Source organism: Anomaloglossus baeobatrachus, chromosome 6, assembly GCF_048569485.1.
Source record: "Anomaloglossus baeobatrachus isolate aAnoBae1 chromosome 6, aAnoBae1.hap1, whole genome shotgun sequence".
Lineage (NCBI taxonomy): Eukaryota > Metazoa > Chordata > Amphibia > Anura > Aromobatidae > Anomaloglossus > Anomaloglossus baeobatrachus.
In genome coordinates this window covers 199688974-199702079 of record NC_134358.1, presented here as the reverse complement: position 1 = coordinate 199702079, position 13106 = coordinate 199688974, and the positions used below count along the sequence as shown (strand labels likewise).

General features: G+C 46.7%; 1 protein-coding gene across 1 annotated transcript in view; it reads right to left on the bottom strand.

Moving 5' to 3' along the window:
- The window catches only part of C6H18orf63 (chromosome 6 C18orf63 homolog), a 237418-nt gene that overhangs the window by 38680 nt on the left and 185632 nt on the right, over positions 1-13106 (bottom strand). Inside the window, exon 8 of the mRNA XM_075316417.1 lies at positions 12013-12109. Coding sequence (XP_075172532.1) covers positions 12013-12109 — 97 coding nt within the window. The remainder of the gene's footprint in view (positions 1-12012; positions 12110-13106) is intronic.

Below are 13106 nucleotides of genomic sequence, written 5' to 3'. Positions count from 1 at the left end.
CAGGCCATGACCTCTGCAAACCACTGGCCCGGCGACGGGTATACAAGGTACGGATAGAAGCTCCTATCTTCGGTCCCATGGGGTGTCACACAGCTACTTCCCTGATCCACCTAGCTAAAGTGCACTTAGAAGCTTTGAGCCCTTATCTATTACCCTGAAAAAAACACAAACGGACTTGCGTTTTCTGCATGCATTAGTGACTGAGAGATATTCTATAAGGCAACGTCTAACATCTAGGCAATGCCACCCTTCCTCCTCCTGATCTTTCGGACTCTCATTAAAAGGATGGAAGAACAATCTCTTGAGATTAATGAAAATTAGAAACTACTTTCGGGAGGCAAGCAGGGTCAGGTCTAAGGACCACTCTATCCTCGAAAAGCTAAGTAAAGGGTGGATCTATAGATAGGGCCTGGATGTCACTAACCCTACATGGTGATGTTAAGGCTGTCAGGAAAGTTGTTTTCAGGGATAGAATTTTAAGTGACATGGATACTAAAAGTTCAAACGGGAGCTGCATCAGGGCTGACAGTACGAAATTAAGATCCCATGGAGGAAAGGATATACTGCTCTTAGGTCTAGATCTAGAGCATGCCCTAATGAACCTGGAAATCCAGCGATCTCCCGCTAGGAAAGGCGGAAAGAGCTGACACCTGAACCTTAAGTGTGCTAACTGACAGACCCTGTTTCAACTTCTAAAGGAACTCTAAGATTACCACAAATGGAGCCGGGCCATCTGGACTCGCCCCTGTTTATGACAAGAATTTCGTCCAGGCTCTGCTGTAGCTTTTTGTCGTAACTGGCTTCCTGCACTGCATAAGAATAAAGATTAGACCAAGAGAGAACCCTCTGTTTCTTAAAGGTGACCTTTCAAAAACCATGCTGTTAGATGTAGTCTGCCTGTCAGGGGGTGAAGAGCTGGACCCTGAGTGAGAAGGTCTGGTAGCTCCGATAGGACCCATGGCCTTGAGATCGACATTCTGTTCAGCCAATAGAACCATGGTCTTTTTGGCCAGAATGGTGCTATCAGGATCATTACTGCCCTTTCTTCCCGGATCTTCTTAAGCACTGCTGGAATGAGGGCTATGGGAGGGAAGGCATAAGCAAGGCCAAAGTTCCATTTGATCAGCAGGGCATCCACCACGTGAGATTGATCCCTTGGATTTAGAGAACAGAACCGGTGAACCTTCCTGTTTTTGAGGTTGCAAGGGGGTCTATTTCCGGGACAACCTACACCTCTGTTATCTGATTGATAATGGAATGACTTAAAACCCATTTCCCGTCTCAACTTGCTGCGGCTGAATAGGTCCGCCGTACAGTTTTGGTTTCCCCTTATATGAACTGCTGAGAGGGATTTCAAAAAACACTCGGCTAAATCTAAAATTCTGCTTGCTATTTCCATTAGCGCTCTGGACCGAGTATCCCCCGGTGACTATCGTCGCCTAATTGTCCGAGAGAATTTTTACATGATGACCAGTAAGGGAGGGCAGGAACTGACCCACTGCTCTTTCTACTGCCAGCAATTCCCTTGTATATCAGGAAATATGAGATTCTCTTCCAGACCACACTCCCTGGATTGGATGACTCTGAAGGTGGGCCCCCCTTGCAGACTGGTAAGTACTTTGGATACTCAGGTCATCCAAGGCACGCCTCTTCTTAAGTTTAATGGTTTCAGCCACCAATGCAGGGATTCGATTGTGCCGGGCTGGAGTGTAATGTACTCGTCCAGATGATCCCCAAGAATTGTTTTATTCTCCAGGATGTCCTACTGAAGGACTCTGGTGTGTGCCTGGGCCCACAGAACCGCCAGAATGTTGGATGAAAGAGGACCGAGGAGGGACATAGCTCCTCTGCGAGACAACCTTGGGGCTTTTGTCTCTCGATCCACTTGTACCTTTTCTAGCTTGGATTCTGGAAGATGACCTTCCTGAGCATCTGAATCTAAAGTGAGCCCCAGGAAAATTTGGACCTTGCTTGGATATCATAACCTTGATTTCTCCAGGTTTTTGAGCCATCCCAGTGTCGTCAGGCAAGAACACACTTCCTGCAGAAATTCGGCACAATGTCGGGCAGACCTGCGTACAACTGTGCCGCTCCCGTGGAAGCAGCCGAGCTGCTCGGATCCGGGTTCTCGTTGTCTCGAGGGTCTCCGGACCTGGGGGTCGTGCGGTCTCTCAAATAAAGGGTGGTAGTTACAAGGGATTATATAGTTCATGACGCCACCCGTGGTGAGTGGTAACTGGGGTGTATACCGCCGCTGTTGTTGGGGAGTACCTGGGGTGATGACGGGGGCAGCCAGGTGTTTTAACCCTCCACGGGTAGGGGGGAATTCCCCGGGACTCGGTGCGGGGGATAAGGCCGTGGGATGCAGGGGTCGCTCTCGTACTCACTCAGTCTATTAAGCAGACACCGACAACCGGGTAAACCAAGTCTCTGGACACCGCTGTCGCTGAGGGGAGCTAGTTCGGGTCCTGTCCCAAATGGTGCTGCCTGGTGATCCGTGACCTGCCTCCTAGCACTAAGTTTACTTCTCTGGTGGTCCTGGTAGTGTGAAACTTGCCGGGTCCCGCTCCCCACTATAGTGTGGGAGCTTGCTCTCAGGGCTCACGCTTGGGATTTTCTGGACCGTTTTGGATGGAAAGTCCTATCCCCCTCGTTGCGCTAATGCCCCAATTCTGGAGTGGTTAAGAACAAATTTTGAAGGCTCCCTTCTCCACACTTAAATTATCGGGTTGCCTGCAGCTACTCCTCGACCTAGGGTCCACGTACCCTGTTGTGCCTCGGTCCCAGATCGGTGATGGTGCAAGGCCGCCGGCTGTCCTGCTCGACATGTTTGAGCCCCTTGCCACGATCTCCTGCGACTGGGTGTCCGACTCCTCTAGGCCCAGACCACCGTCTGCCACCTAGACAGCTTTCTTACAGAAGTCACCGCTCCTGACCTCCTCAGAGCACTTCACAGCTCAAGGGCTACTCTCTCACACTTCACAACCAACTCCCTTACTACGCTTCTCACCTCACCTCCCCTCCGTAACCCCCAAAGGGGGCAACTCTATTCCACTCAAGCCATCCACTGGTGTGTCTGGTGGGTGTGGTGCAGGGTGTATCTAGGATTTGATTTGCTGTTGGAGGCGACACCATTTGGTTAGGGACCCATAACCAAGAGGGAGGTGGATACTGCACGGGAGGGTAGATTGTGCAATACCCTGTGAGGACCTGATAGTCCAGGGGTGTCACATTCCCCCTTGGTTAAACGTAACTCGTCCTCGAGCTACAGTACATCAGAGGTTTATTTATTTATTTTGTTTAACTGCAAAATAGAAAAAGAACATTTTTATTTACACGTTTCATCCCACATTAAGGAGGCACATTACTTAAACGTAACGGTAACTTTTGAGTTCATCTACAACAATGGAACGCTACCGGTTATGTTAGTAGCGGAGACTCAACCTGCAGCATCTTCATACGACAGTCCAGTCCCAACATCCCGGATCCCATCAACCCGCCACCCAAACAACCTGACCCGCTGCATACCTATCCGTTGGTCCTTTACCAGGTTAAGGTCCCGCGTGTTAAAAAGACGACTCCAGTAGACACAGGAGGTGCAACTATTTATAAAAACACAAGTTCGTGTTGGCCACAACTAGTCCCACAGCCATGGTCCATTTTTATTAATAAAATATAGATGCATAATAAAATTAACAAGGTCCATGCACCTGGTGCACACATTATATCGTCTTCTTCTTAATCAGGTAACATTCTCTGTTGATTAAACTGGTTGATTAAAACTTTTCTTTTTATAACACCACTCTTTATTAAAAATTACAAACTATGAAACATAATAAAAGAAAAGACATATACGTAGTATTTTCCAACTTCAAATAACATTAAATGACCGGGTCCTGTAACCATGCTTCCTTGCGGCTACAGATGCCGGCATAAACTCTTCCTCCTTCATTACTTGAGTGATCACCTCCAGGGCATACCAGCCTCGCTCTCCACAATGCCGGGTTTACGTGACCATATCCTCCAGCTCCAGATTCCGCTCAGGGTGTCCCCGGGGGAGGTGCTGCGCCACATCCTATTGGCACACAAACACCCCGACTGTGAGGCCTGCCTCCCGGATAAACCCCCACCCCTGAACAGGGTCAAAATGGTCCACAAGGCAACGGCACCACGGCCCTCGTACTCGGGAAGCAGCGCTTCTCACCTGGTCTTTCTCTTCTTGGTCACGGGCGGGAAGTTCCCGTCATCGCCGGTCTCGTGTTGTCATATCCTGTTGTAGCTTTTGCTGGTGTCTTTCCCAGTAGGGGGCGTCAGTATCCGGCCTTGTCTCCCTTGCTGGCATGGGTTTCAGCTGTATTCTAGCGGCCCCAACAGCCGTTGGGATGCCGCGCGGTGCTGGAACCGGTAACTCTTCAGGCTCCACCTCCGCTACATCGGGCAGACATACCGATTGCTACACAGCCGGGGTTGCAGAGTCTGGGTGCTCCGCCTACAAGGACAGGCCCGGTGATGCGGCTGGGTCTGGTCAGGCCGGTGTCGGGGTGACCACTGTCGTCACTTGGTCGGGTGATAGGACCGGGAGCTCCGCAGCTGGCTCTTCATAAACTGGGGCTGAAGGTCCTGCTGCCATGGTGGGGATAGGCAGCTCGGCGTCCGCCGAGGACGGGGTTGGTGGCGGTGGAGTGCTTGCCAGGAGCGGGGGCGGACCGGATCCCACAGCCGCATTGGCCGGATTAGGCTAATCAACTGGGACTGGGTAACCGCTTACCCGCTCTTCACGTGGCATTTTGATCTCACGGGCTCGCACCACCACAGCCAGGCTCATCTCTTCTCTCCAGTGGTCTAATATGAAGAGGAATAGCATCTGCATCCTCCTGCAGAGCTGCTCCATCTCCTCCTCGATCCAGGTCACGGTCCCGGGAGCAGCACGCTCCGGTGACCAGCCTCCCAGAGCCGCCATCTTTCCTCTGCAGGATCCAGGAACGTTATGGCAGAGTCTTGGCGTCTCTGCTTCTCTTCCGCTGCTACATGCTGTCACGCCCCCTCGGTTTTCACCCAGCACTCACTTCGATGCTGTGGCCCTCTGGGAACTTCCGGTTCTGGGCTGACTCTCAGGACGAGGGGCGGGGCTTTTGCTTCTCGCGCTTTGGTGGAGAAGACGGCGTTTTGGCGCCGGCAGATGGTGGAAATAGCGGGAAACGGGACTTTCGACTCTCGGTTTTAACTTCTAAAGCGCACGTTACCCAGGTAAGTGGGTCCTGCTCGAATCCTGTTCGTGATGCCAAGTTTTTGAGGTTTGCCTCCCCGTGGAAGCAGCAGAGCTGCTCGGATCCGTATTCTCGGTAGCTCGAGGGTCTCCGGACCCGGGGTCGTGCGGCCTCTCAAATGAAGGGGGTTGGTTATAAGGGATTATATAGTTTGTGACGCCACCCGTGGTGCGCGGTAACTGGGTTGTATACCGCCGCTGCTGTTGGGAAGTACCCGCGGTGATGATGGGGGCAGCCAGGCTGCCGTTGGGAAGTACCCGCGGTGATGATGGGGGCAGCCAGGTGTTGTAACCCTCCACGGGTAGGGGGGAATGCCCTGGGACTCGGTGCGGGGGATAAGGCCGTGGGATGTAGGGGTCGCTCTTGTACTCACTCAGTCCATTAAGAAGACACCGACAACCGGGTAAACCAAGTGTCTGGACACCGCTGCCACTGAGGGGAGCTAGTTCGGGTCCCGTCCCCAATGGTGCTGCCTGGTAATCCATGTAAAAGGATAAGGCACAGCCAACATAGTGGAGGTATATCGAGGTGCACTTGTTGGTTTCCAAACCGTAAGTCAATCAAATAGGCACAAGGCACTCTCAAGGGTTAATTTTCATATAATTTATTCCAAAATAGTTTTAAACATGTGACATTTCAGCCACTAGGTGGCCTTCATCAGACAACTGAAATAAACAATAATTTACAAAGATTACTATCAGCTTAGATGTAAAAAAACTAGAGAAAAAAATCATCAAAGAGAACTAAAAAGACATAATGTATGACTTAGCAGCAAAAATTGATTGCATCAATCACAAAGGAAAGAGGTATATAGACACCAATACATGGATGTGGGGGTGGGGGTGGGGTGGGAAAAGAAAGTTTTAATAGGGAAAGCATATGATAATGCAGAGTTACTAGATAGACATACTGCATATAGGAAACAGCGTTCAGCAGTGAAAATAGAGAAATGTTAAAGAAGGGTTAAAGCCACCTCACCTGGTATCTAGACATCTTACTATAGGCACTATCAATCAAAAAACACTTGAGTTCCTTTCCAACAATAACGCCATCATTCCAGTGATGTATATCCTACCAAAAATCCATAAAAACCTATCTAGACCGCCTGGTAGACTGATAGTGTCTCCAAACGATTCGCTATAAGCCCCCATTATCCAGATTTTTGGAGAAAATAATTACGCCACTCATTAAGGATACCAGAGCATTCATCCTAGACACTTCCGATTTCCTAAATACCATTAAATGTACTGGTCATACACTACCATCTGCTTACTTGGTTACATATGATGTAGAGAGCCTTTACACTAATATCTTCCATGACAAAGGCATTGAGGCTATTTGTAAACTTTTGACCAAAACGGCATCTATTGCATCTCCGGTAGTGGATCTCTGTCTGGACTTGTTAAATCTGGTTTTAAAGGATGTTCCAAGATACATTCTTTTTACAGATGCAAGGGACCGCAATGGGCTCGAATGTAGCCCTGCCATATGCAAATTGTTTTATGTCAGATTTCAAAGAAACCGTAGTATATTGACATCCGTTATTCATTTTACATTGCTCTTTGTGGCGGCATTTTATCGACGACATTTTTTGGACGGGGCCATTCGAGTCCTTACAGGAATTTACTATTAACATTAACAATGCTTGGCCTTCACTTCATTTCACCATACAGTTAGATAAAGAAAATAACAATTTCTTGGACACTTATATTCTGAAAGATTCATCCGTTCTTTTAACATCAGATTTATATACTAAACCTACAGACCGTAATACTATACTTCATTATACCAGTCACCATCCCACAGCTACGAAAAAATGCGTACCAATTTCTCAATTTGGACGGGTTAGGAGGATTGTATCTGATCCAAGGACACTGGAGAAAAGACTTGATGAGATGCATGTTAAATTTGCTGAACGTGGTTATCCACAGAGTGTATTAGAAAGCGCTCGACAGACAATACCTAGCACTCGTGATAATTCTGGCCGCATTCCATTCGTACATACATATCACCCTTTCATGTACAAACTACATGGGACGATTTGTAAACACTGGCATCTCTTAAGCAATGGATATCCTAATATTTCTGAATTTCAGAATAAATTTCTTCCTTGTTTCAGGAGAGCAAATAATCTAAAGGATCACCTGGTTAGAGCGGATGTTGGATCAGCTAAGTCCATCCCAAGGCAGAGGTTCCTAGGGACGCTTAAAGTCGGCACATACCCGTGCTTGCATTGTCTACAGTGTAGTAATGTCCAGAGGTGCGATTCCTTTTTTCATCCACATTCGGGCAAAAGATACAGCGCCAAGGGATTTTTCACGTGTGACAGTACCAATGTAATATATGTTATCATATGTCCATGTCGTCTATTTTACATAGGTGAGACTACACAACGTATCAAGGATAGAGTCTCTAAGCACAAGTCGACTATTAGGTGTAAGGAGAACATATTGCCACTTCCATATCATTTCAATACTGTAGGACACAATATCTCTCAATTAAAATTCTAGATAAATCGAACAGGTTTTTACCCCGCGTAAGGGTGGAAATATTAAATCAATGCTTCAAAAACGCGAGGCATTTTGGATCCACGAGCTTAACACTCTATCACCAAAAGGGCTCAACAAAGATTATGATTTACAGGCATTTTTGTGAAATTAATATGATTTATTGTTTTAATCCTTGTACATTTGTAAAAAAATGTATGTACATTTGATTTATTGATTCCCTAATGGTGATATTCTTTTTCAGCAGAATCGCTCATGATTCCATTTGATTTGTGATGTGCACCCCTTCATTTGCTTCTGCGGATCCTGTCTTTGTGCTTTTCATTATATATCCTTTACTGCATCGTTAGTATTAATATTATGTTAAAGGTAATTCCCCCCTTCCCACCCACCCTTTTTTTCTCCCCCTTTTTTTCATTCTTCCCTTTTTTTCTTTACCTTTCTTTTTTCTCTCCTTATTTTCCTTTTTTCTCTTCCTGTACTATTTCCATTTCTTTGTACATTCTCATGTCCATATGCTACTCCATGATACATTTATCCTACTATCTGCATACTTCAGCATGCTCTGGACACTGCACACAAAGTGTTAATCACTTCGCCACTAGCTCCTACAGCGTTACTTCCACCTTAGCTGTAAGTTCCTCATTTTCACTAGTGCGCATGCTCCACGTTCTCCTTGGTTACCAGGGATGCTAATGACTCAGTTAAGCACACACCCTCACCTCTGGTTGGCTTCTGCAGCAGTGATGCCGTGTGTCCTATCAGGCACACCTCTCATTGGCTTCCCTCTTGGTCAGTCACCCTGTCAGCCGCTAGCATGCACATTGCATGCCTTACTAATTATGCCCCCCCTTTTTGCTCCTAATGGCTAAAAGGTGCTACTTAAACATGGCGCCCTGACACTTAGTGCACGCAGAATAGCGGTGGATACTGTTGCCTTGACACTGCAATTTTGGCCAGTTTATGATACCAGGTGATGTGGCTTTAACCATTCTTTAACGTTTCTCTATTTTCACTGACTGAACGCTGTTTCCTATATGCAGTATGTCTATCCTGGTAACTCTGTATTATCATATGCTTTCCCTATTAAAACTTTCTTTTCCCAAACCCCCCCCCCATCCATGTATTGGTGGTTATATACCTCTTTCCTTGGTGATTCATGCAATCAATTTTTGCTGCTAAGTCATACATTATGTCTTTTTATTTCTCCTTGATGAATTTTTTTCTCTATTTTTTTTACATCTAAGCTGATTGCTTTATATTTTGTTTATTTAGCTCATTTGAGTAATTTTTGTAAATTATTGTTTATTTCAATTGTTTGATGAAGGCCACCCATGTTTAAAACTATTTTGGAATAAATTATATGAAAATTAACCCTTGAGAGTGCCTTGTGCCTGGTGATCTGTGACCTGCCTCCTGGCACTAAGTTTACTTCTCTGGTGGTCCCGGTAGTGTGAAACTTGCCGGGTCCCACTCCCTACTATGGTTAAGTGTGGGAGCTTGCTCTCAGGGCTCACGCTTGGGATATTCTGGACCGTTTTGGATGGAAAGTCCTATCCCCTCGCTGCGCTAATGCCCCGATTCTGGAGCGGTTGTGAAGGAATCTTGAAGGCTCCATTCTCCACGGGTAAATTATCGGGTTGCCTGCAGCTACTCCCCGACCTAGGGTCCATGTACCCCGTCGTGCCTCGGTCCCGGACCGGTGATGGTGCTAGGCCGCCGGATGTACTGCTCGACAGATCCGAGCCCCTTGCCACAATCCCCTGTGACCAGGGTCCGACTGCTCTAGGCACAGACCACCGTTTGGAACCTAGACAGCTTTCTTACAGGAGTCACCGCTCCCGACCTCCTTAGAGCTCCTCACAGCTCAAGGGCTACTCTCTCACACTTCACGACCAACTCACTGACTAGACTCCTCACCTCCCCTCCCTGACCTCCCAGGTGGGCGACTCTATTCCACTCAAGCCATCCACTGGTGTGTCTGGTGGGTGTGGTGCAGGGTGTATCTAGGATTTGATTTGCTGTTGGAGGCAACACCATTTGGTTAGGGACCCATAACCAAGAGGGAGGTGGACACTGCACGGGAGGGTAGATTGTGCAATACCCTGTGACGACCTGATAGTCCAGGGGCATCACACAACCAGGAAGTCATCGAGATAAGGGATGGTAAGCACTTCTTTTTGCCTTAGATGAGTTGTGACTTCTGATATTTTCATGAAGACTCTCTGCACCACCGCCAGCCCAAATGGAAGGCCTGTGTACTGGAAATGTCTGATGTTTCCTTCCAAATACAGGGCTATTCTGAGCAATTTATATGGGTTTTCTTTTTAGAGATGCCCATAGCGGACCTTGGTCGCAATTGAGAAGCACGACCTCCTGAGTCACTGACTGACATTGAGGGGGAAACGGAATCAGAAGAATCACACTTCCCTTTGACCTGTCTGATTCTTCATAGGCAGGGGAGTCAGGTCTGGATTTCTTAAGACTTTGATAAGGATCTAAGGAAGTCCCTGATCTCAGCTCTAATCGTGGACTCTTGTCCGAAGCAAACCCCCTTCTGATAGGGTTTGCCGGATACAGTCCTGGCACAGCCTTTTAGACCAGGTACTAGACAGCTCTCGATTACAGAGAGGACATTCCCTCTGCCTGATTTCTGAGGAGCATTATTGGGTCTGTCCGGAATTTGACAGAAACAGACAAAATGATCTCTTTACAAGGTGAACTTTCCTGAAGGTCACTTACCACTCAGATGCAAAGAGGCGAAACCAGGTTAGGAGGAATTATGTCATCGGACAAATCTCCTCTGCAGGCTCTCTTGTCATCGGTCCTGCCGGACTTTAGACTTCGCTGGCTATTACAGGTGTCGCCCCTTCCAGAGCGTATCCCACCTGAGCCAGTAATGCTGCTCTCCTGACAGAGCTGAGGCTTTCTCTTTTGTTGCATCCTCTGACTGCAAGCTTGCTCTCTTTTTTTTTTTGCAAAACAGGAGGTTATTGTTTGAGCTCTGTGTGCCGCGTCCATGGCTCCCCGTAATGATGGAGGTCAGAGAGGCTACCTCTCTCCACCACCTTCTGAATGTTGCAATCGCTCACATCTAGAGGGTTAATCAACCATTCAGATTGACTGACCGAAAATAGCGACCTGAGTGCGGTGACCGCCGATACAGATGTCACCACACCTCTGTCAGTGACAGCTGTTGGCACAGAGCTGTCACTGTGTGGTTACATGTCATGGTGCGGGAACCGACACCAGCTCCTGATGTGCTATGTATCTCATTGGTAATTCTCTTGCTAACAGTGGTTGCTGCTGCCTTATCCATTTTACTGGAGGGGTTAAGTCACTGGTTTGTTTCATCTCTGCTGTGTTTTTAAACACAGATCCCCGGTCACTTCCGGGAGGTGACGTCAGCAGCACGTGATCCGGGAACACCCTATAGGGATGTTCTCACGCATGCGCAGACAAACACACGTGCGGCGGCTGGCCATACACAAGATGGCGTCATACTACATGTCGCCGCCGCAACTGCCAAACACCCGGAGTGTCAGGGCAGACACACATAAGGACACGCACCATCACTCACCCACTGTTAACTCACACCAGGTAAGACGGCGATGCTGCTCCTCCATCGCTGGAGCGTGGGAGGCATCAGTACCCACAGGCACAGCCACTGTGGGCTGTTGTGGTGCGTCGTCAGACCTGCCAGTAGGACAGTGTCGCTGCCCCCTTGTAAGGGGAAAAGAAGCAGGCCGATGCTGACACACACACACAGTCACAGCCCCCGTGGGCCAGCTGTGGTGTTCCTTTCAGCATCTCAGCTGGCTGTAGCAGGACCCGTGCTGCTGCCAGAACCGACTAGCCAGGGCTGGGATACTTGGAGGCTTCGACCCCTAAGGGCTATCTTGAACCACTGTTCCTGGAAATTCCCTGTTCAAGGACAGGAAACCAACTGATGAGGGGAGAGGTACAGCCCCTTTTTATCCTGTAGGTTTCCTGTTCTTGAAGGGCAGATCCCCTCTCTCATGGTGCTGTCATTGGTGCTGGAAAAAACTTGATTAAATCTAGCTAAGTTATTTTCAATTCAGGTTGAAGCCTTTACAAATTAGTTGCAATTAGAGGTATATAGTTAATTACATACTTAATATTTTTTTAGATTATATCTATGTCTTTCCACTTATTATTCAAGATTCTTTTTTCTAATATAAAATCTAAAACTAACAAAGAACTGAGAAAATTGTTACCAATGTATTCCAGTAATTCTGAAAGTCTTTGTAGGATTTAAAAGGACATTCTGGGGGGATGTCATGACTTAAGTGTACAATTCTGCCCATCTTCATACTTTTATAATAAAATACAAATATAAATTAGTTACATCATATGTAGAGGTGTGTGGGAATCCATATACAGAGAATAGCTTAGACTTCTCCCATTTATACCCTTAAATACTACAGTCGACAATGACTATGTCCTCTAAGTAGACTGAGAGTGATGGCCAGGTACAATGTCACCACAGAGTGGGCAGTGTTGTGACACAGCCATTGATCAGGGTAAAGATAACATCAAGTTGGCAATGTTTTTACACCTTACCAGGAGGACTTACAGAAAAGTGACAAAATTCAGCATTCTATGAAAAGAAGCTTCCTAATTGTTACTACATGGGAAAATGCAAATATATACTAAACAGACATAACAGAAAAGTGATCACAAAAGGTGCATATTAACCCAATCTAACACTCTACAGTTAATATCAGGTGCATGAAGAAATATCCAGGGGATGACTGTGCTCTATACACAGCTTGTGCCATCTATAATTGCTGCTAAGGCTCCCTTCACATGTCGTTATTAAAAAAAGTATGTGAAAAAAATGATACCGATGTCATAAGTTTTTTCCATCAATGTGTCATCAGTGTTTTTCATTGGTGGCTAAAGAAGTAAAGAAATTACAACGTTTCTCCCATACTTTTCAATGTTAAACAAAAATAGCACATGTACAGCACACGTAAAGCACACGGATGGCTGTACATGTTTTTTTTACAGACAAGACATGAAAATTGCTGTGCACAGGCGCTTGCCACCCAATTTTACTGAGCTAGAGCTATTTTGCAAAGAAGAATGGGCAAAAATTTCAGCCTCTAGATATACAAAGCTGGTATAGACATACCTCAAAAGATTTGCAGCAGTAATTGCAGTGAAGGGTGGGCTTACAAAATATTCATTTGGGGGTTGAAAACAAATGCATGCCACAAATTTTAGCTTTAATATTTTCTAAATATTTAGGAAACCATAGATCATTTAATTTACACCTCACAACTACTTGCTACTTAGTGTTGGTATA